We start from the raw sequence: 27,132 nt of genomic DNA, 5'->3' as shown, positions 1-27,132 counted from the left end.
ACACTTTGTGCTCAGCTCAAAGTTGTTTTCTCTGAGTTTTGTAAGATTCAGATGGGGCACTTTTGAGTTTTATAAACACACAAAACCTTGGATTCCCCTGCTTTAAAAGAAAAAAAAATCAGGGTTTGGTTTGGCTTTTTAGGGAGGAAGTTGTGGGGAGATTGTTTTTTGAAACACACACTTAGCTAACTTTAAAGTGGCTTATTTTTCAAGCTTCACACTTGCTTAATGGACTTACTCCTGTAAGGAGAAAAAATTCCTTTGAGATGTCTAAAGAAACGTAATTTATCAATAATGAGCCAAATTTATCAGTGATGTAACTCCAGAGTCTACAGTGGAGTTATACCAGGGATGAATTTGGCCCTGTGAAGCTAACCAAATTACAAAATCATGCATTAGATATCTACTGTGTGTGATAATTTACTGGTTTGTAAACAGTGTTTTGAGATTTGTGTAGCTGAAGGTGTCTGCATAATGAAATGCATTAAATTGAATCTCTCAGGGTCCTCCCTGCATATTTGTCAGAATCTATCCCCCTGAACTCCCTTACTATATTTATTGGAATGATTGCATATTAAATTCAAACTTCAGTCATTCTAGGAATTTGTGCTATATACCCTACAAAGCATATAAACTTTGAAACCACCAGCAAGAACTCTGGAAGAAACTCTCTTAGTGCCCTCAAATCACTTTAAGATGACATCAGAAGAAGCTGCCTTTGCCCATACATTTCAGATTTTCTGTACATTACGTGTAGGACCATACAGCTAAGATCTCTGTGATAACGGAAAAAATAGCAGTTAAACAGAAAAGGACTACTAGACTAGATAACCTACCTGTCAATGCAGGAATTCCTTATAATGTATAAAAACAACGAGGAGTCTGGTGGCACCTTAAAGACTAACAGATTTATTTGGGCATAAGCTTTCATGGATAAAAAACCCTCTTCTTCAGATGCATGGAGTGAAAATTACAGAAACAGGCATAAATATATATTAGCACACGAAGAGAAGGGCATTACCTTACAAGTTGTTTTGTCCAGTCTAGTTTTAGATGTCACAAAAGACTGGGCTTCCATCTTTTCTTTTTCGAGACAATTCCAGAGCCAACCAGGAAGTTTCTGCTGATATTTAGCCTAAATTGTACTTCTCATTACTTTTCACTGTCCCATATAATTCTTTTCCCTATTATCTTCACCACCCTTAGCAAGACAGGAGATAATATAATATAGAACCACAGTTTATATTGGTAGTTAGCAAAATCTATGCAACATGGTAGATTAAGTTTTTGCTTTATATTTCAGAGGTAGTGACTCCCAATTATACTCACAAGTTGTATTGCTATTGCAATGTATATTCAATTTTTCAACATGATTCTAGATTAACATTTACTACTTTTCTATGGAAAGGAAGATGTCTGAGCTAAATCATTTCATATTCAAAAAAAGCAAAGTTAAAAATGAAATGTTAATCATACAAAAAAACATGGGGACAGATTTTTCTGTATTACAGCATATAAATCTGGAATAATTCCATTTGCATCAGTGGAGTTACTCCAGATTTGCATCAGCATAACTCAAAAGAATTGGACCTATTATATCAATAAAAGTACTTGGTTCTGGCTGTTTAAGTAGCCAATTTAAAAGAGAGACATTTAGAGTTCACTTGGTACACTCTACTCAATTCAGAGTTCTCTTCTGTGTGTTTATCAACCATCAGAAAGTAGCCAACTTAGCATTAATTATGTCTTGTTGCTGGATAATATTGAAGCACTAGGGAGCTTCTCCATAGCTTAGCAGGTAGGAATAGTCTCTCTGGCAAAGGAAAACAAGAAGGTATTCATAAATCTGCAGTGCTGAGAAAGTAAAAAGGTTATATTGGTGTGGATGTTTAAAGATAGACAACTAATGATCTCAAAAGCAGCCCAGTCATTCTCAGGTGTCCTCCCACCTTGAAAGCCTAGAATATATTAAAAGGGAGTTAAATGAGGTCTATATTACAGAATGTCTTTGAAGCAGTATAACAGTTTTCAAAAAGGCAGGCATAGAAATGCACACAGTATATAGAGCAGCTAAAATTCTTTATCACAGCTGTAGAGTAATGGGATCCTGAAAACTGGTACAGTAGTAGAGGTGGGTTCAAAATCCTCAATCCAACCACCCATGAACATTGTGGGGATATAGAAATCAGACAGGCATCTACAGATGCACAAATGAAACAAGTTACACTTGTCATAGGCACCAATAGAATATCCTGACTTTTGTGCATCTCTCACTTACTTTTGTAGTATTTTGTAATTTGTTTGCATTGATACCCATTTGAATATTAACAGTATACATGGAATTGTGCCCTCACATTGAAACTATGATGCTTTTGTAAGTCAAACTACAGTACCTGCTATATCACAACTTCCATTTTGGATTCCTTCCTCTGAAGAGTGAATCTTCATTGTTATATTTAAAGTTTGGTTTTAGCTTTAAATGCTTCCTTAAGTTTAAAATGTCTCCTGATTTGAGGTTGAAATAAAGAAAAAAACTTGTTAGGCCCTGCCATGTGGGAATGCATCAGTTTATATGCACAGCCTTATTATAATTACATGAATTGATATTGCTAGTAGGCTAATGTAAGTTAGAAGGCTCCCATCCATTTATCACAGCAACTTAGAGAACTGTCAGCTATTTGGCTTGGAGCATTTTTAAAAGTTACTTGAGCTATCCCTTTTTATTATCTTCCTTCTAGGGTTTTTCATTTGCAATTTGAAAACTTTATTAACCAGTGACCTACTTTTCATCTTTACCTAGAAGTACTCTGTCTACAAAGCACAATATTATGTGGGTTTTGTCTCAGGTGTGCTGCTGAAAAAGTTGCTGAAAAGATAAGCCAAAAACAGTTAGGAAAAGTAGACAGGAAAATATTTGAGTCATAACATTAAGATTTTTTTTCTGAATTGTGTCAGACTTCCCAAAAAACTCTACATTGGGATGAAATGTGGCATAAAAATATTACAAGGGGACTGGTTTCTCTTTGAGGAAGTTGGGGTAAAATAAACTGGGTTCATTATGGGAAGTTAGCTTCAACTGCAGCTATGGAACAACCATGATGCTGTAATAAAGTATCTTAAGTATTACTGTCTGTCATGCTAAAAACTAATTCTTCCCCTCCAGTGCTTTGATGAACCTTTAGTTAAAGTACTCATGGTTCTGAACTCAAAATTTACTCCAAAATTATGAGTTTCACTTTCAATACTGGGTTCAAAATCTCCACACACATATCTTCTTTTTGGTGGTTTTCCGGAAATTTAAGAGTGCACAAGTGCTTTATAAGGAACTCCTCTGTCAGCTTTCCTTCTCTCGTATTAAACTATCCTCCTGTCTCATGTTTGCAAGCAAGCATGTGCATATGTATAAAAATGTAGTGCTCACACCTGAAAACTCTTATTCAACTGAGTTGTTCACCAGAGTAAGTGTTGGTAGGATTGCACCCAAAGAGCAGTGAGGGGCTGGCGTGGTGAGGGGAGTACAGATCTGTGCAACAGTTAATTTAACAAAGCACATTATTTTCATTAAAATATATTTATTGAATTATATGTTGTATTCCAAGATAAAGATGAGACAGGAGAACCCAGCTACAGAGTACATGCTGCAGTCTGCACTTATTCATTCCTTACTTTAGAGAGTAGATATGGAGGCATTCTTACCTTAGAACAATGTTTTGTAGTAAAGTTTTCCTAGGAAAAAAAAGACATCATAGTGTTTCCTACTGCCTATTGGACTCCATGTTGGGTCGTGTGAAAGGGACTTGTCAGTGCTTCTATTTCATAGAATCATAGGACTGGAAGGGACCTCGACGGGTCATCTAATCCAGTCCCCTGCACTCATGGCAGGACTAAGTATTATCTAGACCATCTCTGAGAGGTGTTTGTCTAACCTGCTCTTAAAAATCTCCAAGATGGAGGTTCCACAGCCTCCCTAGGCAATTTATTCCAGTGCTCAAGACCCTGACAGAAAGTTTTTCCTAATGTCCAACCTAAACTTCCCTTGCTGCAATTTAAGCCCATTGCTTCTTGTCCTATTCTCAGAGGTTAAGAAGAATAATTTTCCTCCCTCCTCCATGTAACAATCTTGTATGTACTTGAAAACTGTTGAAAACTGTCATGTCCCCTCTCTGTCTTCTCTTTTCCAGACTGTACAAACCCAGTTTTTTCAATCTTTCCTCATAGGTCATGTTTTCTAGACCTTTAATCGTTTTTGTTGCTGTTTTCCATACTTTCTCCAATTTGTCCACATCCTTCCTGAAATGTGGTGCCCAGAACTGGACACAATACTTCTGTTGAGGTCTAATCAGCGCAGAGTAGAGCGGAAGAATTACCTTTCATGTCTTGCTTACAACACTCCTGCTAATACATGCCAGAATGATGATTGTTTTTTTTGCAACAGCGTTACACTGTTGACTCATATTTAGCATGTGGTCCACTATGACCCCCAGATCCCTTTCCGCAGTACTCCTACCTAGGCAGTCATTTCCCATTTTGTATGTGTGCAACAGATTGTTCCTTCCTAAATGGAGTACTTTGCATTTGTCCTTCTTGAATTTCATCCTATTTACTTCAGACCATTTCTCTAGTTTGTCCAGATCATTTTGAATTTTAATCCTATCCTCCAAAGCACTTGCAACCCCTCCCAGTTTGGTATCATCCGCAAACTTTATTAGTGTACTCTCTATACCATTATCTAAATCAGGGATCGGCAACATTTGGCACACGGCCTGCCAGGGTAAGCCCCCTGGTGGGCCAGGCCGGTTTGTTTACCTGCCGCGTCTGCAGGTCCAGCTGATCGCCGCTCCCACTGGCTGCAGTTCGCCGCTCCAGGCCAGTGGGGGCTGTGGGAAGCAGCGCCAGCACATCCCTCAGCCTGCGCCGCTTCCCGCAGTCCTCATTGGCCTGCAGCAGTGAACCGCAGCCAGTGGGAGCTGCGATCAGGGGCAGGTAAACAAACTGGCCCGGCCCACCAGGGGCTTACCCAGGCAGGCCGTATGCCAAAGGTTGCCGATCCCTGATCTAAATCATTGATGAAGATATTGAACAGAACCGGAGCCAGGACTGATCCCTGTAGGACCCCATTCGTTATGCCATTCCAGCATAACTGTGAACTACTGATAACTACTCTCTGGGAATGGTTTTCCAACCAGTTATGCACCCACCTTATTGTAACTTCATCTAGGTTGCATTTCCCTAATTTGTTTATGAGAAGGTCATGCGAGACAGTATCAAAAGCCTTACTAAAGTCAAGAGATAGCACGTCTATAGTTTCCCCCCATCCACAAGGCTTGTTACCCTGTCAAAGAAACGATCAGGTTGGTTTGGCACAATTTGTTCTTGACAAACCCAAGCTGACTGTTACTTATCACCTTATTATTTTCTAGATGTTTGCAAATGGATTGCTTAATTAATTGCTCCATTATCTTTCCGGGCACAGAAGTTAAGCTGACTGGTCTGTAATTCCCCGGGTTGTCCTTTTTTCCCTTTTTATAGATGGGCACTATATTTTCCCTTTTCCAGTCTTCTGGAATCTCTCCTGTCTTCCATGACTTTTCAAAGATAATCCCGAATGGCTCAGATATCTCATCAGTCAGCTCCTTGTGTATTCTAGGATGCATTTCATCAGGCCCTGGTGACTTGAAGACATCTAACTAATTTTTAACTTGTTCTTTCCCTGTTTGAGCCTCTGATCCTGCCTCATTTTCATTGGCATTCACTATGTTAGACGTCCAGTCACTACCAACCTTCTTGGTGAAAACCGAAACAAAGAAGTCATTAAGCACCTCTGCTATTTCCATATTTTCTGTTATTGTTCCCCCCCTCCATTGAGTAACTGGCCTACCTTGTCCTTGGTCTTTTGCTTCTAATGTATTTGTATTTATATATTTATGCAGTACTATCTCATGTTAGGAATTCAGTGTTGCAAGGAAAGCAGCACTGCAGTTCCCCTATGAAAAATGGAAAATTGTTAACTAATTCATTTGGTTGCTATAAGGGGTTTTATGGTGGTGGTCCCTTAATTGTAGCCAGAAGAAAAATGTGTGTGTGCAAGCGCGCATTTTAAAAAGGCGAATTGGAGAGAGTCAAGGGACTATGAAGCTGGTCTCCAGCAGAAGTGGCTCACTACATTTTAGAAGTTATGTTTAGCACATTAGTGGCTTAGGAGTTCAGTATGTGTTAGGAGTTTGCTCTAATGCTTGTTAGATTTCAGTTGAAGGATTTCAGCTACGTGTCTTTTTTGCCATAGGTTTGGATTTTTTGAAGGGGGGCTAATTTCATGTGATTGATGTTATTGAAACTCTGTAAGTTTTCTATGATCTTAAATTAAAGGTTCCCAATTTTGATATTTATAATGGACTCCTGACTTCTTCTGTTCTTTCTCTCTTCCCTGTATCTATGAATCTATAATTCACAACTTCTGTGCTTCAGCTTTACTGTACCACTGTTCTTAAATAAAATAAATGAAGAGGAAAGAAAGAGAACTCACAATTGCCTATCTATCTGCTTTTTTATTACATGTAGGAAATGGTCAGTGTAGTGTAGTACATTAATCCCCCTCTTAATCTGATCACTACATCCACCTCCTGTATCTGGTAATTAATTTTTTCTTATTGAATTTTCACAAATAGAACAATGAAATGCAGACAGCTATAATACATAAAGGAATAAAATGCCAGAAAAGTAAGTCAGGCAACTTTGCAAAAGTGAGGAACTTTAACAAATTAAAATGGAAAATTTACCCCAAGATCTCACAGTAAGGAGTAAATTGAATAAAATGTTGATTTTTGCACACAATGATGTGAATCATCTTCATTTCTGAGGTGATAAAACCTTTTAGGTAAGAATGTTGACAAAGTGTGCTGTAGGACATATAGACATTATCCCCAGGACATTAAGTACGTAAAGTTAACCGTCCTTATGTTCAGAATTCATTGAAATGAACAGAAACTCTGGTCAGCCCTCTGCTGTTAAATAATCATATTTGATATTCTGCTAGTAAAACAACCGAGATGATAGGTTGTTTTGCACAGAATTCTTCTTTCTACTGTTTGGCTATATATGTGAACTTTTCATAGGATAATGTTCAAATTAATAATGCAAAATGTAACATAGGTGACTCTTCCACCAAGAATAGTACCGTTCTCAATTGTAGTTTATCTTTTCTACACTACAAGCCTGGTGACGTGTCTCTGAGGGCTCACAAATTTGTAGTCCCGGATTCTTTACCGATAAATTTTAGAACCCATGTCCGAGGTGATTTGTAGGTAAAAAAAGCACATTGTGAGTAAAGCTTGATTTGTAGTCCTTGTAACTGAGGCAATGCTAATTTGAAGCTAGGAATGACACGTAAAGTCATACTGGGGTTCTGCTGTTGTAGCAGTCTGTTGTTTAGGCTTTGTGGTGTCACTTATGGTTGGTTTGGCTGAATCTATGTTGCCAACTCTCATGATTGTTTTCATGAATCTCATGATAATTGGTGTTATGCTTAAAACCACAACTCCTGCAATCTTGTGAATGTGATAATCTGAGCTTTCACTTAAAGAAAAATGTTTTTAACCCTGATAGGTCCAGAGAAAAGCATGAAAACATGACCTCCAGGCTTTAAAAACTGGAAGGCAAACAAAAGAACCTCTGATTATTTTTGTTTTATTTTGTTTTTTAATCTCAGATTTTTATAAACCATTCTCATGATTTGGGGTGCTAGATTCATGTGTTGAGATTGGCAATACTGCTAATGTCTCTGACTTTTTGGCCTGCCAAACTGAAGAGCAGTCTTTAAAATGTTGATTCAAAAGTTTTCTTTAGTAAACACAGGTATTTTAAATTAGAAAAGATGCATGAGTAGAATAATTTATAGCTGTTGGAGAGTATATGTTTGTCAATATACAGACTAGCCTCGCATTTTCAAAACAGATGCCCCACCCTCTTTACTGTATTCTGATTGCAGATTTTCCATAATTGATTTAAGGCATAGATTTAACTTTATTCCTCCCAATGTGATCATCTTGTCAATGTGATTTATAATATCTTATCTAATGTCCTTATACCCTGATTTCTTCTTGGCCCTCCACATTATTTAACCTTTAATAACACACCCTCTCTCACTTAGTCCACATTATTCATTGTGCTGGTGAGATTTCAAGCACCTTTTGGAGTCACCCTGTCCCCTTCTTTCTCCATTTTATGTTCTCCTGTTCATGGCTCACCTCACTTCACCTCAGCCTTTCCTGGTATATAATCCAATTAAAGTGATGTTTGGCTGGGTTCTGACCTCTCTGTATTTTCTTTAGATTGGTTATCCATTCTACCCCTTTCCTGTTGACAGCTTTGCTTACTTATGGAAAGAGTGATGAACTGACTGACAGACAATCAAAATATAAAAGTACTGAATGGCCAAAGTGGTAAAGCCCACTTCAATATTTCAGGCACCTAAACAGTTATAGATCAGATTAGTGACAGATATTAGAACAAAACCAAACAAAAATAAAAAATACACATGTGGTGGCTTATAACATCAAACTCTTCTGGTCTCTTCTCCCGAAGAGACACCACACACAGTTTCAGCTTCTGCTGACTCCCTGCCTTCTACGGGTAGACTTTCTAACTAGCTCAAGACTTTACATCTTTCAAAGACCTTTGCTTCCTGTGATCATGGTTACAATTCTGGTGATGTTAACTACACCTCTTCCCCATCCAGGTCTCCTCCAGGGCATCCCTTTAGGTTTCTGGCCTCTAGCCATTACTTCTCTGTGAGCAAGGACCCAAATCCCTATCCCTCCAGACCAAAAATTTGGTCTTGCAGTTCCCCTACAATTCACTGTGATTATCCCAGCAAGTCTGACATTAGTCTAGCACCTGCAGCTTGCACTCTCTCTAGGGACAGTGACCGTGGTACCCAGTGACCAGCAGCTTTCACAAAACCTCGTACATTTATTTTAGGACAAATGCATTACAGAGAAAATCTGTCATAAACCAGTAAACAGTTTCCCTGCATGCTAAGGTTACCACGTGTCAGCCATCTTCCAAATGGAGACCCAGGAAGGGTCCAGTTCTTCACACCCTTCTAGCAGGGCGGTGACCTTTTGGTTACATTCTCAGGTCAGTTTTTGGATCAAAATGAGGGTCCCCTTCAACAGTTCAGGCTGGCCCTTGATATCACAAGATCTTTGTTTGTCTCCTGGCCCTCTTGAACTGGGCTGAACCAGCATCTGCAATTTATCCCAGGGAGAGGTTCTTCTCTGGAGTTGTTTCCCTCTCTCTCGAGATCTGCGGTAATTACTCCTCACTTGTTTTAGTTCCTTGTGGAAGCTTGGTAACTTGCTGTGAAGCTAGTATACAATCCCTAGTGCCCAAAGTTTCATATAATATTCATAGATACACAAGTTTGTTACTAATCCCAGTGCCTATGGCATCTGGCACATCCCCGTATAACAGCCTTTTGAAATTTTCATGCTCCCAAGATGTCACATCTATCACAAGTATGTGCTGTATTTTATGGCTATGAAAATGTTCACTAATTACATTCACATCACCCTTTCGAGCATTATCTCCAATTTACAGATGAGGAAACTGAAGAAGAGATGTGAGGTTCCCCTTTCGCATGCCCACAGAGATTTGATTAATAGGCGTTCCTTGCTCCCAAGGTTTAGGTGATTCCTTTAGATACTGCTGCTTCTCTCAACAGCCACATCTACATGTATCCATCAGGTTGATACACCCAGGAAAGTAGAAAATATTAGATTGTTCTTTTACACTTTTCTGTGTTCATCATTCATTGATTTTAAATAAACATTGATAAACTATAAGTGGCAGAACCCTGTAATATTATTCTTTACTATAACATAGTATTTATTCAGCTCTGACATTGTGACCTGTACTCAGGAGAAAATGATGGCCCCCATGTATATATATATATATATATATACACACAATATTGTATAGTGCCTTGAAAGTACTGAGAAGGGGGAATATAATTTAAGGGCATATTTCCATTTGTGGACACAATAGTTCCAACCTACATTAGCAAACAGAACAGCTGACTACATGTGTAAATGGCCAGTTATTGTATAAGTGAATTCTTTTTGCACATGCAAATTTGAAAGTTTTGAATCACAATGAGTATGTTTGCAGAGGCAGGCTTCCAAAACCCATGTGCCACATTGTCAAGGCTGAATCCCCACTTGGCACTTTGAGTAGAGAAGGTGGGGGCCCGCAAGGATTTTAAAAATTAATACTTGCCACTCCAGGCTTGTATTAAACTCCCAAGGTTACAGCTTTTCTCTGACCTTGGCTTGGTAAACGCTGCCACAACCCAAATGCAAAAAAAACCCTTTGAACTCAGCCAGGCGCACTGGGGAATTCCTCCCCGTGGGGTACCTCAAGCCCTTTCATCCCCGCTGCAGGGAAGAGCTGAGAAGAAAACAAAGGAAATTAGTTGTTGCCACCAGCTAATCAAACAGCATAGGCACAAACCTTTTAGGACACAACAATCCAAATTGTGTCCTTATAAAAGGTAAATTTTATTAAAAGAAAAAAGAAAAAATACATCTGGATTTTAGGCTTTTGCTAGATTTTAAAAGAGCAATTCCAAAAATTAAGCACTGTCAAGGTTCCTCCCCCACTCTGAACTCTAGGGTACAGATGTGGGGACCTGCATGAAAACCTCCTAAGCTTACTTTCACCAGCTTAGGTTAAAACTTCCCCAAGGTACAAATTAATTTTATCCTTTGTCCCTGGATCTCCACTGCCACCACCAAACTCTAACTGGGTTTACTGGGAAACGTAGTTTGGACACGTATTTCCCCCCAAAATCCTCCCAACCCTTGCACCCCACTTCCTGGGGAAGGTTTGGTAAAAATCCTCACCAATTTGCATAGGTGACCACAGACCCAAACCCTTGGATCTTAGAACAATGAAAAAGCATTCAGTTTTCTTACAAGAAGACTTTTAATAGAAGTAAAGAAATCACCTCTGTAAAATCAGGATGGTAGATACCTTACAGGGTAATTAGATTCAAAACATAGAGAATCCCTCTAGGCAAAACCTTAAGTTACAAAAAAGACACACAGACAGGAATAGTCATTCTATTCAGCACAGTTCTTTTCTCAGCCATTTAAAGAAATCATAATCTAAACACATACCTAGCTAGATTACTTACTAAAGTTCTAAGACTCCATTCCTGGTCTATCCCCAGCAAAAGCAGCATACAGACAGACACAGACCCTTTGTTTCCCTCCCTCCTCCCAGCTTTTGAAAGTATCTAGTCTCCTCATTGGTCTTTTTGGTCAGGTGCCAGCGAGGTTACCTTTAGCTTCTTAACCCTTTACAGGTGAGAGGATTTTTCCTCTGGCCAGGAGGGATTTTAAAGGGGTTTACCCTTCCCTTTATATTTATGACAAGCACTCAAAACAGTTTTCTTGGGGGTTCAGCTTAAAAAATAAACAGAAATAAACCTAATCACGTCTTTCTAAACATTCCTAATTTACTTACATATGTGGGTTGTTAAAAGTAGTTCTAGATACGATCTGATTATTTTCATATCTGGTTCAAACTTTACATAGCATTCCTGTTGCCCCATCTCTTCAGCCCAGAGAGAACAACCACAGACAGAAAGGGAAAGCTTCCTTCCCAATTTTAAAAAGTTCTAGCCTTCCCTTTGGCTCTTTTGGTCAGAAGTCTTTTCTTTAACTGGCTGGCTGAGTAATTTGGAGGAGGGGGTAATTCTTGGACTACTGTTATATAATTTAAAATAATAGCAAAGAGTACTTGGTTATCTTTCCATTTGTAAATTAAAGTGCTGATTGTAGTTTAGTTAGCGATGCATTTCTCTCTGTCATTCATCTATGAAGGGTGACAAAACCCACATGTCTAAAAGTGGCTGAAGCATATCGGTTCTTTACTGGCAAAGTTAATCTAAAAGCTAGCTGAGCGTTATTGCATGTAAGTTATTATTGGCAGTATAATGTTGTATTCCATAGTGTATCCAAGCCCTGAGATATTCCTAATTTGGTATACTTTTGTGTCATCCACAAAATGAGCATTTTACTCATTGTGATCACTATCTAAAGCTAAAAAGAGAAGATGTTACCACATCCTACTTTATCTCTATTAATAGTTCACCTATAGAAACATAGAAATTTTTCATTTTTGTGCTGTTTCTCTCTCTCTGGTCAGATGGGGAAAAATATAGAAAGCAGTATATTGACGTGGTTGGTGTCTGGAAGATTTTGTATTCAAGAGCATATTTTAAATGTCAGCAGAGAGAATCCCCTTTCTTTTGGCCAAATAGGAAATCATAATGTGAATCGTGAACTTAATGTCCTGTTCATGGAGGCACATAGTGAATAACAACCAGTTGCTCTGACAATGCCATACAAGAGAATTACTTCATTATAGACTGTTTATGTTGATGGGAGAGATGTAGCTATTGTGATGAACTGTAAAAACAACAAGCTTTCCATTATTTTCACAGTCTGATCCTGTACTTCTTACATTAATGCCAGAACTCCACCTCAGTGTGTCTAGTATTGGGCCATCAGTGCCACTGCACACTTTTGTACAATCATACCAGTGGCCCTCCCAAGAAAACTGTTGATCTAGAACGTCAGAAAACAAAAGCAATTTTCCTTTGGATATGGAATTTGGAAAAGTGTCCTTGGCCTTGTATAAAGTCCAGAATCTGGATATTCTGTACTAATTCAGGTTCTTGTACCATGATGATGGTAACCCAGCGGTTGATTCTGTAAGGTTCTATACTCACAGCCCTTATTGACTTCCATGGAAGTTGTGTATGCTCTGCTTTTCTGAAAATTGGCTCCAGAGTGAGCAATTTCCTTTCAATTGACAATTACTACTACTACTAAATTACTAAGGGTATAAAATAAGACAGAAAATACCGTAATGTCAAGGTGTGCCCACCCCTTGCATACTCTGTCCTCTTCTGGTCACTCCAACTCAGAAAGGATATAGCGGAACTGGAGAAGGTTCAGAGAAGGGCAATGAAGACGATCAAGGTTATGGAATGGCTTCCATGTAAGGAGAGACTAAAAAGATTTAGGGCTCTTCAGCTTAGAAAAAAGATGACTAAAGGGGAATCTGATAGAGGTCTGTAAAATCATGAATGGTGTGGAAAAATGAATAGAGAATTGTTATTTACATAATACAAAGAGCAGGGTCACTTGATGGGATTTATAAGCAGCAGGTTTAAGACAAATAAGAGGAAGCACTTTTCCCCACAATGCACAACTGACCTGTGGAACTCATTGCCATGGAATGTTGTGATGGCCAAGAGTAAAATTGTTTTTTTTTAAAAAAAACTGGATAAGTTCAGGGAGGATAGGTTCATTAATGGCTATTAGCCAAGATGGTCAGGGACGCAACCCCATGCTTGGGACAACATCAGACTTCTGACTACCAGAAGCAAGGAGCAGAAGACAGGGTGGAACACTCCGTAAATGCCTTCTTCTGTGCACTCCCCCTGAAGCTCTGGAACAGACCACTTTCAGAAACAGGATACAAGGAAAGAAGGACCATGGTCTGACTCACTATGGTAGCTCTTATGTTCATATGCTCTTACCTGGAGAGAGAATATTTCCTTAGAAATAAAGAGAGAGTAAAAGGTACCACATGTATGGTTGATAGCATATTTTCTACCTAAGTTTTTGGACAGTCTTAAACTATTTATCCTGGTGCAGTAGTACTATTATAATGCCATTAATGGGGTTTGGGGTTAGTTTATTTTTGCCTTGTATATTTTGGCCAAGTTAAATTTGTTATGAGGAGGAGCGCTTAGGCACTCAGAACTTCATATTTTTGGTTGTGAGCTAGCATTAGGTACTTTTCTGGTTTACACTGTATTTACCTCTTTAACTCAGGCTTCACACCTTCAGCCTGTGTGTTCTCCCTAATTAAGTTTCTGATAAGTATCCAAATTGACTGAAAACTACAGTGAAGTATTATTATTAACATTGAGGAACACTATACTTGTTTCATATTGACCCAGATCCATATACAGAGGGGAGACCATCTGCATGCCTTTTATCTTTCCCTGCAAAAAGGTTTGACATTTCCGCAGCACTATTTTCCCCCTATTATGGACTCTTCCAAAAGCCCCTCTGTGACCCTGTGCTCCTCCATGCAAGCATGTGCTTTGTGGACAGGGAAGATCAGGGCACAAAATTTGTTCTATTGCCCCACACCCACATGTACCTCAAGCCCTGCAGAAATTCTTGGAAAAGATAATACAAACTGTTACTATGTTATATTGTCCACTGAGCTCCTCAGTGTCCTTGGGGACAACTAAAGCTGAGAGAGTCCCTGGTAGCCAACGCTTCATGTGTTATCATCACAGGCCTTAAGAACCAGAGACCAAAGCTGGTACAAAGGAACATGGCCTTTACAGGGATGGCCCAGGCCATGACATTGGCTCCATATTTTACCACCCCAAAGGCACAATGTGTATGGTGGAAGTATCAGCAAGGGGATCCTTGAAGACTTCTTCTCTCTGAACCCTCTCCCATGGTTTTACTGTGGTAGGGCATCATGTTAATGGTGAAATTTAACCTTACATGGAAAACAAGTCATTTATGAATAGAAGCAATCATGTCTACTTGCTTCTTAACAATTGTTTAAATTGCTACAGAAAAGACTTCATGAACTCCTTCATGGTAGTAGTCACATTATGATGGGTGTAATAGTTCAAATTTAAATGAACCTCTCCTTAGACCAAAGGACACACCGTGATCAGCAATAAAAAAGCAATGCTTGCCAAGAGATTCACACAATTATCACAATTATTTCCTATTGCAAGTGTAGGGAAATACTGTAGTATCTTTTGGCAAATGCTGACTTCTTAATGGCAACCACAGTTTCTTTTAATTTATAAAATGTAGCAAATACCAAGTTTTCTGGACACAGGTACAATTTTAAAAACACTATCAAAATTCTTATTTTACAATAGTCAGTGATCAAATTCCCATTGACGTCAATAAAACCAGCATCAGGTCTATAAACAAAAATCTCATGCCACTAACCAATTAAATACTAGATCTGATGATGACTACAAAATGTTTTCTATTATGACTGTCACAAAAACTTGTCCAGTTTTTTAATGATACCGGTATCTACCTCATCTCTAGCCTACTATTTTTATGTATAAGCGACAGTTGCTCTATAGCAACATCTACAGTGAAACAGGGTACTGTTTAATATGTGCAGGGGTGGGGGCAGGGAAAGGTCTTCAGTTTTTTGCAATCCTGAAAGCTGTCCCGTTTCTCCAAAGCAAAATCAGATTCTTTTCTCAGCTACTCTTTTTCCAATTAAAGAGAGCCCATTCTCAAACAAAAAGTGACTCTATTCAGCAGCTTTGAAAATCAAAATTAGCATTTTTGCCTCTCTTGATGGGAAAATAGCCAATTTTGTCAAACTTTACAGAAAATAGAAGTTTAAGGGTCACAAAATTGACCTAAACAAAATGGTTAAAATTTGTGTGAGATTTAGCAGAATCCTTTTGCCTTTTGATACCATAGCATACCAGTCTATCAGTTTTTAAAATTCTGTTGTTTGTGTATAATCTGTATTCTCTCTCCATCTGTACATATATATTTTACATGTTACATATTTTGTTTTTCTGTTATGTAGCACTGGTTCTTATTTCAAAATTTAATAACAGTCAGCTTTAAATAAGTAGCAACTTGAGGATTTTCTCTTAATACAGTTTCTCAAATTATCTCCAGAATTTGGACAGTGGGCATTGGTTGTAATAATCTTAAATTTCTGTTGATGTTTCCCCAACCCCAAATACCAACACTTATCTGTATGAAATCCTGATGTGGTTTAGTTAGTTGATTTTGCTGTATCCCGGCCAGTGGAAGCACTTATGCTAAATTCATCTGTGGGGTAACTACATTGAACTCAGTGAGGTTCCATCAGGGATGAATCTGGCTTAATATGTTTGCCATACCCTGCTTCATGTAAAAGCATATGTATATTGTTCAAAAGTAGTAAATTTCTGCAATGTAACTGCAAGCTGCTCTTTTCCCTGCTATATCTTCTCCACGTTAACAAGCTAGAAACAACTTTTGAATAACTTAATATGTCACATAGCATAATATCCGTGCATGTATACATTTGTGGTGCTCTGTGAGTACTGCTATTGTATTATTGAGAGTACCATGGACAGTTCTGCTTCAGCTCTGTCATGACACCCTCCCTGTGTCCTAAAAATATGGAACTATCATCAGCATGCTCTGTGTGCAAAACTACATATTACTGAGTTTGTGCAGCAGTCTGACAGAGTGAACCTTTCTACTAAAGACCTGATCTTGAGACATGCTGAGCACGTAACTCCCTGTGACTTCAGTAGGAGTTGGGGGTTCTCAACAACTCCCAGAATCGGCTGGAAAATACTTAACATGGGAATTCTGCAAAGAATGTTTTTCTTTATAGTGTGCCAGGGAATACATATACAATCACATTACAGCTAACTGGAGAGAAAAATTAAGTTCAGCAACAACAAAGCAGTTGATCCATGATAGAAGTTTTCAAACTAAAAAAAAGTTAATCTATATTTTCTTTTACCTACAGGCCTACCCACGGATAGCGCCGGCATTTTGGCACTACCTGCGGGTAGAAGTGAGTAGCGGGTATTTGAATACTCCCACATCTTTACACTTTACTAGTACTTATGGAACTTCTAATTTGTCCGTTGTGCAAAATATGTAGCTGCCATTTCAGCTGCCATTTTCTGTGAATGTAGTCATGTACTAATACCATATTATTTTGACTACAGTATATTTCTAACCCAAATCACAAAGGTACAATGTGCACTGTATGAAAGAATAAGCAAAATTTCTTAAAATATTTCTGATCCAAAGTCATGTCATACATTGTGATAATAGCACAATATCAGAGAACCAGAATTCATACCTGCACCTCCTTTTATGAACAGATTTTACATTCATTAGAAAAAAGCAGAGCTTTCTATTTGGACTATTGTTATTACAAAGTTTGCACAACTCAACCTGATATCATTTCTCCCCTCTTTTGTCCCTCAGGAGCATGAGCAGCTCAGCTATTCCTCCACAAGGTCCAAGGCTCCAAGTGTTATCATCACAGGTCTCAAGCCAGCCACCAAATATATATTTCATATCAGAGTCAGGACTGCAGCAGGATACAGTGGCTATAGCCAGAAGTTTGAATTTGAAACTGGAGATGAAAGTAAGTCTTACAGAAGGGAGAAAACTGACTACAGTAGAAGTAGTATCTAATTCTAAGTCAGTCAGACTTTGGGAATGTGAATGAGCTGAGTATTCACCACATACACAACACAGAATGCCCACTGGGTTAATGTAAACCAATTCTCACACATCCCCTTTTGAGGGGTTCCCTGTATATTGAACTCAGGAACAACAAAAATAAAAATCAGCCCAAGAAGAACATTGAAGGATTTTTTTTTCCTTGCAAGATTTCCTCACCCTCCAACCCCTTTCTTTCCCTAGAGACTTTCCATCTTTTATCCTCCTGAAATGGAGCTTATAAGACCCACAAGATATGGATGCCAGCAGAGTAGAACCTGACATTTTCTCACAGAGAGCCTTTCATCTGTTGGCTTTCTCTACTCCCATTATCTAAGAATAATGTAATGGAAACATTTATGTGTATATCCAATCAAACAGTAAGTCTGCTAAATACCCAAATAAGAAGCAAGCATATAAAAAGCCACAAAAAGATCTGTGAACAACTTCTGTAATGAAACCCAAGCCCCCATTACAATCCCAGTTAGGATGTTTGTAAATATTGGATAGAAAATTAGTATACATACCACATTAAAAACATTCATTAGTGAAATTACATTAATTAACCACTTACCCATACCATGTCTCATTAATGTGTTGAACTTCATGCTGCTTAAGCTGAAGTACAGACTGAAGTCTTCTTATAAATGTATAAGTTTTCAAAATAGACTTCATAGATGAATAAGAAATTACAGAAATCTTACCAAGAGGGTCGTATAATGTTGCTGACAAAATGTAAATGAATGTATTTAACATAGAGGTTTCAAATTTATCCAGGAATGATCAGCTGAATCACAAGTTGAAATGCTATGACAAAGTGGCAAATGTATTCTAATTCTATAGTGCTCTTGGAAAGTGACTTTTGTACCAATATGGAACTAAGGATCCTTGGCATCCAGACAAACTGTTTACCAGTCAAAGGTTATGGGACTGTTAGTGACCATTCAACCAAAAGCAATTCAGAAGCTAAGAATGTAAAGAATTAGTTACTAAAATGTCAATTCAATTTAAATTTGCCTCTCTAGACAGTAGTTGATAGCTAATCCCTTTCATACATAATATCGCAGATAAACATTGAGACTGCTCCTGACTTTACACTAATGGACTTAGGGTAAAAATACCTAAAGTGCCCCTACGCCTTAAACTCTTAAATACCATTTTCAAAAATAAGCTAGGGCCAGATTTTTGAAGGTATCTAAGTACCTTAAGATGCAGATAGGCGCCAAGTGGGATTTTCAAAATATCTGCATACTTCTAAATGTTTTGGTTTGACATTTTTGAAATGAAACACTTCAACTTTTGAATTTTACTTCACTTTTATTTTTTCAAAAAGGTAAAAAAATCAAAATTTTGAAAATGAAACATGTTTTGTTTGACCCAAAATATATATTTTACTTTTTTAGTTTGACCACTGAAAAATAGGAATAAAGCTATATGAATAACCAAAGTGCCTAAGTTATTTTTGAAAAATGTGACTCAGGCTCCTAAGTCATTTATATGCTTTTGAAAAGTTTATCCTTGGCCCTTTAGCTGAAACAGTATAGGCTCATGCATTCAGATCCAGATGACGGTGTCATTACAAGTGTGGTTTTGGTATATACAATCACTCTGACCAGACAACCTCATCCCAAATGTCTGAGGTCTACAGCAGTTCAAACCGCCATAAGGGCCACCACCTGTGATGATGCTCCTGGGCAGGCTGTCTGTGGGGGTTGAGTCTGCACCTCTGTATCTAAAACCATGAGCCCCAGCTGCTCGAGATAAAGGACCAAGTGTAAAGCAGATCACAAAAAGGAAGGAAGTTCCTTTGTCACGTATGCACCAAGAGGTTGTGATTAGTAATTTTCTCATTCTGAAAATGTATATTATGTGAAGTATAGAAAACACCTTTGTTATTTCGGGTGTTTTGCTTGCTGCAGCAAAGGCATCATTGGCATGCATACATTATTTTAAGTATTGTGACTAATAATATTATTTAATATCCATATTTTATAGCTCTCTCACATTTTACTGCAGACCAAAAATTCAGGCCCACCTTGCTAACATTTTGGTAAATCTGGGCTGAGTTTTGAGTCAATCTGGGCTCATTAATGGTTTCAATTGAAATCATTGGGAACTCAGTTGTTTTGACCTGTAATTAGCATGTGACTGTTTCAGCTGAGTTAGATTAGGAATTATTTGATTTGTTCAGATGCTTAACTCGAAGCAAAATGTAATGGTGTGTGAATCTACATGAACTAAAATGAAAAGGTTTTCCTGAATCCAGAGCAAACTAAAATCACTATGTTTCTCCGAAGTCTCCCTGAAAGACCTCAAGAATAGATCAGTGAATCAGAGTTCCGGTGGTGTATTCCATAGACCTAATACTAATGATGTGATCCTCCATGAGAACTGCTTTTTGAATACTGGATGTGTCTAGGCATGGACAAACCTTAAGTAGGTGTTCAACATATTGCCAGACTGTCACAAGTTAGCTTGAAATGATTAGTGCTTCATACATGAAAACATAGTTTGGGGATTGTGATACAGGAGGGTCAGGGAGCAGTGGGAGAGTGCTAGAGGGGAAATATATAAGCTCAAGGCTAATTAAGGCGTGGTTCCCTGTAGCCTAGGGAAGGTGGCTGCAGGTTAATTGGAGCACCTGCAGTCAATTAAGGCCCTGTTAGGAACCTAATAAACCCCCCTGCTTCAGGCAGACAGAGGAGGAGGAAGGAGAGAGGACTGGAGTTTGGAGGTGTGCTGTGACACTTTGAAAATCAGAGAACTGAGGTAAGTGGGACCCTTCCCCAGCATCTAAGGACTACCCTACCCAAGGGGGAAGAGGGTAAGAACCCACAGGGATTGAGAGGGGCTGGGGCTCAGAGTGAAGAGCAAACCCAGACCCCTTGCCCGCTTCCCTCCTTTACCACCTTCCTGGGCCACTAGCGGGGCCATCGATGCCCCAAGAACAGGGGCAAGGGGTTGCATCTTAGCTCCCCACCAAGAAAAGTGCAGGACCCACCAGACTAACATCGGCCATCTTGTCACAGGATTCATTACATTACAGAAGGAACACAGAGAGATGCAATTTTATGACCAAAGTATTTGCAACCACATTTTAATTTAGTTAGCAGATTAAGTATCTCATGATGATCTAAGGGTATGTCTACACTATGAAATTAGGTCGAATTTATAGAAGTCGGTTTTGTACAAAGCGTTTTTATACAATTGATTGTGTGTGTCCCCACACAAATGATCTAAGTGCATGTAGTCGGCGGAGTGTGTCCACAGTACCGAGGCAACCATCGACTTCCGGAGCGTTGCACTGTGGGTGGGTATTCCACAGTTCCCGCAGTCTCCGCCGCCCATTTGAATTCTGGGTAGAAATCCCAGTGCCTGATGGGGCTAAAACATTGTTGCGGGTGGTTCTGTGTATATATCGTCAGGCCCCCGTTCCCTCCCTCCCTCCGTGAAAGCAAGGGCAGACAATAGTTTTGCGCCTTTTTTCTTGAGTTACCTGTGCAGATGCCATACCACCACTCAGCTAACCATTACTCTATGTCTCCTGGGTGCTGGCAAACATGGTACTGCATTGCTACACAGCAGCAGTTTATTACCTTTTGGCAGCAGACAGTGCAGTATGACTGGTAGCCGTCATCGACGTAGTCCTGCGTGCTCTTTTAATCGGGTGCCTGGGCAAACATGGGAGTGACTCAGCCAGGTCATTTCCCTTGTTTTGTCTCGTGGCAATTGAGTCCTACCTTCAGTGCACTGTCTTTTAACCTCCAGCTAGCAGAAGATGATGGCTAGTCGTCATACTGCACCGTCTTCTGCTAAGCACCCAGGAGATGATGATGGCTAGCGGTCGTACTGCACAGTCTGCTGCCAGCAAGATGTATAAAGATAGATGAAGTGGCTCAAAACAAGAAATAGACCAGATCTGTTTTGTATTCATTTTCTTCTCCGTCCCTCCCTCTGTGAAATCAACAGCCTGCTAAACCCAGTTTTGAGTTCTATCCTTGAGGTTTTGAGTTCTATCCTTGAGGGGGCCATTCAGTTTCTCGCAAAGCCACCCCCTTTGTTGATTTTAATTCCCTGTAAGCCAACCTTGCAAGCCATGTCGTCAGTCGTCCCTCCTTCCGTCAGGGCAACGGCAGACAATCGTTCCGTGCCTTTTTTCTGTGCAGACGCCATACCATGGCAAGCATGGAGCCCGCTCAGCTCACTTTGGCAATTAGGAGCACATTAAACACCACGTGCATTATCCAGCAGTATATGCAGCACCAGAACCTGGTAAAGCGATACCAGGCGAGTAGGCGACGTCAGCGCGTTGACGTGAGTGATGAGGATATGGACACAGACTTCTCTCAAAGCACGGGCCCTGGCAATGTGGGCATCATGGTGCTAATGGGGCAGGTTCATGCTGTGGAACGCTGATTCTGGGCTCGGGAAACAAGCACAGACTGGTGGGACCGCATAGTGTTGCAGGTCTGGGATGATTCCCAGTGGTTGCGAAACTTTCGCATGTGTAAGGGCACTTTCATGGAACTTTGTGACTTGCTTTCCCCTGCCCTGAGGCGCAAGACTACCAAGATGAGAGCAGCCTTCACAGTTGAGAAGCGAGTGGCAATAACCCTGTGGAAGCTTGCAACGCCAGACAGCTACCAGTCAGTCGGGAATCAATTTGGAGTGAGCAAATCTACTGTGGGGGCTGCTGTGATGCAAGTAGCCAACACAATCAAGGATCTGCTGATATCAAGGGTAGTGACCCTGGGAAGTGTGCAGGTCATAGTGGATGGATTTGCTGCAATGGGATTCCCTAACTGTGGTGGGGCCATAGACGGAACCCATATCCCTATCTTGGCACCGGAGCACCAAGCCGGTGAGTACATAAACCGCAAGGGGTACTTTTCAATAGTGCTGCAAGCACTGGTGGATCACAAGGGGCGTTTCACCAACATCAACATGAGATGGCCGGGAAAGGTACATGACGCTCGCATCTTCAGGAACTCTGGTCTGTTTCAAAAGCTGCAAGAAGGAACTTTATTCCCAGACCAGAAAATAACTGTTGGGGATGTTGAAATGCCTATAGTTATCCTTGGGGACCCAGCCTACCCCTTAAAGCCAAGGTTCATGAAGCCATACACAGGCAGCCTGGACAGTAGTCAGGAGCTGTTCAACTGCAGGCTGAGCAAGTGCAGAATGGTGGTAGAATGTGCACTTGGATGTTTAAAAGCGCGCTGGCGCAGTTTACTGACTAAGTTAGACCTCAGCGAAACTAATATTCCCACTGTTATTACTGCTTGCTGTGCGCTCCACAATATCTGTGAGAGTAAGAGGGAGACGTTTATGGTGGGGTGGGAAATCGCCTGGCTGCTGGTTTCACACAGCCAGACACCAGGGCGGTTAGAAGAGCGCAGGAGGGTGCGGTGCGCATCAGAGAAGCTTTGAAAACCAGTTTCATGACTGGCCAGGCTATGGTGTGAAAGTTCTGTTTGTTTCTCCTTGATGAAACCCCCCGCCCCTTGGTTCACTCTACTTCCCTGAAAGCTAACCACCCTCCCCTCCTCCCTTCGATCACTGCTTGCAGAGGCAATAAAGTCATTGTTGCTTCACATTCATGTGTTCTTTATTCATTCATCACACAAATAGGGGGATAACTATCAAGGTAGCCCAGGAGGGGTGGTGGAGGAGAGAAGCACCAGGAGGGGTGGTGGAGGAGGGAAGGACAAGGCCACACAGCACTTCAATAAGTTTTAAAGTTTTAAACTTTTAAATGCCAGCCTTCTGTTGCTTGGGCAATCCTCTCTGGTGGAGTGGCCGGATGGCCGGAGGCCCCCCCACCGCGTTCTTGGGCATCTGGGTGAGGAGGTTATGGAACTTGGGGAGGAGGGCAGTTGGTTACACAGGGGCTGTAGCGGCAGTCTGTGCTCCTGCTGCCTTTCCTGCAGCTCAGCCATACGCTGGAGCATATTGGTTTGATCCTCCAGCAGCCTCAGCATTGAATCCTGCCTCCTCTCATCACGCTGCTGCCACCTTTCAGCTTCAGCCCTCTCTTCGGCCCGCCACTTACTCTCTTCAGCCCGCCACCTCTTCTCCCGGTCATTTTGTGCTTTCCTGCACTCTGACATTGTCTGCCTCCACACATTCGTCTGTGCTCTGTCAGTGTGGGAGGACAGCATGAACATTTTATCACGAGTGTGTTTTTTTCGCCTTCTAACCTTCACTAGCCTCTGGGAAGGAGAAGATCCTGTGATCCTTGAAACACATGCAGTGGAGAAAAAAAAAGAGACAGTGGTATTTAAAAAGACACATTTTATAGAAGAATGGCTACACTCTTTCACGGTAAACGTTGCTGTTAACATTACATACACAGCACATGTGCTTTCGTTCCAAGGTTGCATTTTGCCTCCCCCCACTACGTGGTTAGCCCCTCACCCCTCCCCATGGCTAACAGCAGAGAACATTTCTGTTCAGCCACAGGCAAACAGCCCAGCAGGAACGGGCACCTCTGAGTGTCCCCTGAAGAAAAGCACCCTATTTCAACCAGGTGACCATGAATGATATCACTCTCCTGAGGATACCACAGGGGTAAAGAACGGATGTTGTTTGAATGCCAGTAAACATACACTGCAATGTTTTGTTCTACAATGATTCCCAAGTATGTGCTACTGGCCTGGTGTGGTAAAGTGTCCTACTGTGGTGGACGGAATAAGGCTGCCCTCCCCAGAAACCTTTTGCAAAGGCTTTGGGAGTACATCCAGAAGAGCTGCAAATGCCAGGGCAAATTAATCATTAAACATGCTTGCTTTTAAACCATGTGTAGTATTTTAAAAGGTACACTCACCAGAAGTCCCTTCTCCTCCTGGCGGGTCCAGGAGGCAGCCTTGGGTGGGTTCGGGGGGTACTGGCTCCAGGTCCAGGGTGAGAAACTGTTCCTGGCTGTCAGGAAAACCGGTTTCTCCGCTTGCTTGCTGTGAGCTATCTGCAGCTTCATCATCCTCATCTTTCTTGTCCCCAAAACCTCCTTCTGTGTTGCCTCCATCTCCATTGAAGGAGTCAAACAACATGGCTGGGGTAGTGGTGGCTGAACCCCCTAAAATGGCATGCAGCTCATCATAGAAGCAGCATGTTTGGTGCTCTGACCTGGAGCGGCCGTTTGTCTCTCTGGTTTTCTGGTAGGCTTGCCTCAGCTCCTTCAGTTTCACGTGGCATTGCTTCGGGTCCCTGTTATGGCCTCTGTCCTTCATGCCCTGGGAGATTTTGACAAATGTTTTGGTATTTTGAAAACTGGAACAGAATTCTGATAGCATGGATTCCTCTCCCTATACAGCGATCAGATCCCGTACCTCCCGTTCGGTCCATGCTGGAGCTCTTTTGCGATTCTGGGACTCCATCATGGTCACCTCTACTGATGAGGTCTGCATGGTCACCTCTGCTGATGAGCTCTGGCCAGCGTGGCAAGCTGCAGGTGACCATGCAAACAGGAAATTGAAATTCAAAAGTTCGCGGTTGTTTTCCTGTCTACCTGGCCAGTGCATCTGAGTTGAGAGTGCTGTCCAGAGTGGTCACAATAGAGCACTCTGGGCTAGCTCCCAGAGGCCAATACCATCTAATTGCATCCACAGTACCCCAAATTTGACCTGGCAAGGCCGATTTAAACGCTAGTCCCCTTGTCAGGGGTAGAGTAAGGAAATCGATTTTAAGAGCCCTTTAAGTCGAAAAAAAGGGCTTCATCGTGTGGATGGGTGCAGGTTTACATTGATTTAACGCTGCTAAATTCGACCTAAACTCCTAGTGTAGACCAGGGCTAAGTCATGTCCGCAAATAATTGTGGGTGTAAAAAAAGAAGGATGGATAAAGGCTGGACTCAGTCTCACCCAGTATGTGTAAAGTGTAATCACATGTGATTGTGATAAATGAGGAAGACACTGATAGCAGCAGACGTTAGCCCTTTCATTAGAGTGAGTTCAAAACCCAGGGAAGAAAAAGTAAAATGACAAATCAATATCTCGACACTAATAGGGCTGATGCACTGCAGTCAGTTGAAGCTTGAGTTGTGTTCCCCACATCTTCAATTGTTCCTGCAGTCTGAGGGATTTGGGGTGTCAGAGAGAATTAAGTGCAGATGGTATTTCCTAACTGTAAGACAAGTACATTTAGCTCCTTCTAGTAGCAGTTGTTGCCTGACTTGTCTCTATTGTGATGCATACAAAACTAAGCATGCTAATCATAGATAGTTGACAATCTGTAACTATTCCTCTTCCCCTTCTTTCTTTTCCAGTTCCCTTCCTTTAACCCCAGTTTAAAACAAACCAAAAAAAGTAAACAAAAGAGCTTAAAATACACGTACCTAACAAATTCTGCCAATTTTCCACCTTACTCATTTGCCTGTTTATTGAATCCACATCTGCTTTAGATGGTAATTCCTTCAGGGCAAGGATTGTTTCTTTTGTGTGTTTGTACAGGATCAAGCACTTGGGTCCTGAGGCATTTCAGTACTATCAGAATATGAATATTTACTGCTAAAATAATAATAAAATAATACATACATATTCCCTCAGTGGCAGTGAAGAAAAATTGTACGAGGACAAGCCATGTAGAATACTAATAAAGTAATTTATTGCAAGAGAGAAAATTGCTTGAAAACTCATTGGATGAAATTTAATAAAAGCATTTTAGGAGAAATATATTTAAGTAATAAAGCAAGCATAAAAATATTTCCTTAATATAGAATAGATTGTGTTGTTTTTGGTTTTGTAATAGTTATAAACACAATTGAAGTATGTACTTGGATGTGGAGTTTTGCTCTCAGGGTGGGAATGAAAGCTATAGCTTTTATATAAATGTTTCAAATGTTCCATGGTTTCACAATTCAATTTCACAGGGATTTTAGAAAAGAGAGATAATAAATAATAATTTTTTTAAATGCTGGACTAACAGAAACAAGATGGATACATATAGCAAACCTTTTTACTCCATTAGCTGTTAAAGGGATACGAGCTTTGTCAAACATGCTGGTTTGGGTTTTTGGGGTGTTTGCTAATGCTAAGGTAATAATATAATATAATTAACCACTATCTGGGGGAAAGAGAGGCTAAAATATCAAAGGAAAATACCTCATGATTAAAATGAAACCGGATGACTTATTCTGTAGAGTAAGAGTATACAGTAAGGTTTAAAATTACCTTGTAAAGTTATTGTTCTTTGAGTTGGCTCTGCATATTCCCACTAATGGGTAAGGCACCAACTGATATAGTCTATCAGGAGCCCCTTCTCCCAGCAGTGCCTGTTAGAGCACATGTGCTCCCCCTTTCTATACCTCCCCTCAGTGTTCATGAACAGTCTGAGGGCAAGGCTACAAAAGGGGCACTGAGGTTATATAAGGGGGCACCAGCTCAGTTTCTTCCAACCATTTGCGTCAGATGGAAGTGAACCATTCTGGTCTTTTGGATCTGGGTTTTTTTTTCCTATTTTAGTCTGGAATAGTCTATTGTCATAAATTTTTAGTGTTAGTATAAATAGTGTTAGTAGTTATAGTCAGCTAAGTTAATTTGCAGATTTGTTTCTGTGGGGTGACAGATCAGAAGAAGATGAAGGAGAAGCCAGGCTTTAAGGGATGCACTTTCTGCCTATCTGTCTTCCTGGTATTGGATGCCCATCTGAGGTGCCTTAAGTGATTCAGCAGGGTCACTCCCCTTCTGAGTGTTCCATCTATCACACTTTCACACCTAGAGCACATGAGGAGAGGCGTAATAGGCTGCACGTGGTCCTATTTAAGGAAGATCTCCCTGTTAACTATTCGGGTTCCAGGAGATCTTTG

At 40.5% G+C, this 27,132-nt stretch overlaps 1 protein-coding gene across 1 annotated transcript in view; it reads left to right on the top strand.

Moving 5' to 3' along the window:
• EPHA6 (EPH receptor A6) overlaps window positions 1-27,132 on the top strand; it is an 850,663-nt gene that overhangs the window by 617,391 nt on the left and 206,140 nt on the right. The window contains exons 7-8 of the mRNA XM_084646856.1: window positions 16,621-16,668; window positions 17,091-17,253. Coding sequence (XP_084502982.1) covers window positions 16,621-16,668; window positions 17,091-17,253 — 211 coding nt within the window. The remainder of the gene's footprint in view (window positions 1-16,620; window positions 16,669-17,090; window positions 17,254-27,132) is intronic.

This window comes from Lepidochelys olivacea, assembly GCF_965140295.1.
Source record: "Lepidochelys olivacea isolate rLepOli2 genome assembly, chromosome: 1".
NCBI lineage: Eukaryota > Metazoa > Chordata > Testudines > Cheloniidae > Lepidochelys > Lepidochelys olivacea.
This window is presented reverse-complemented; position numbering and strand designations above follow the sequence as displayed.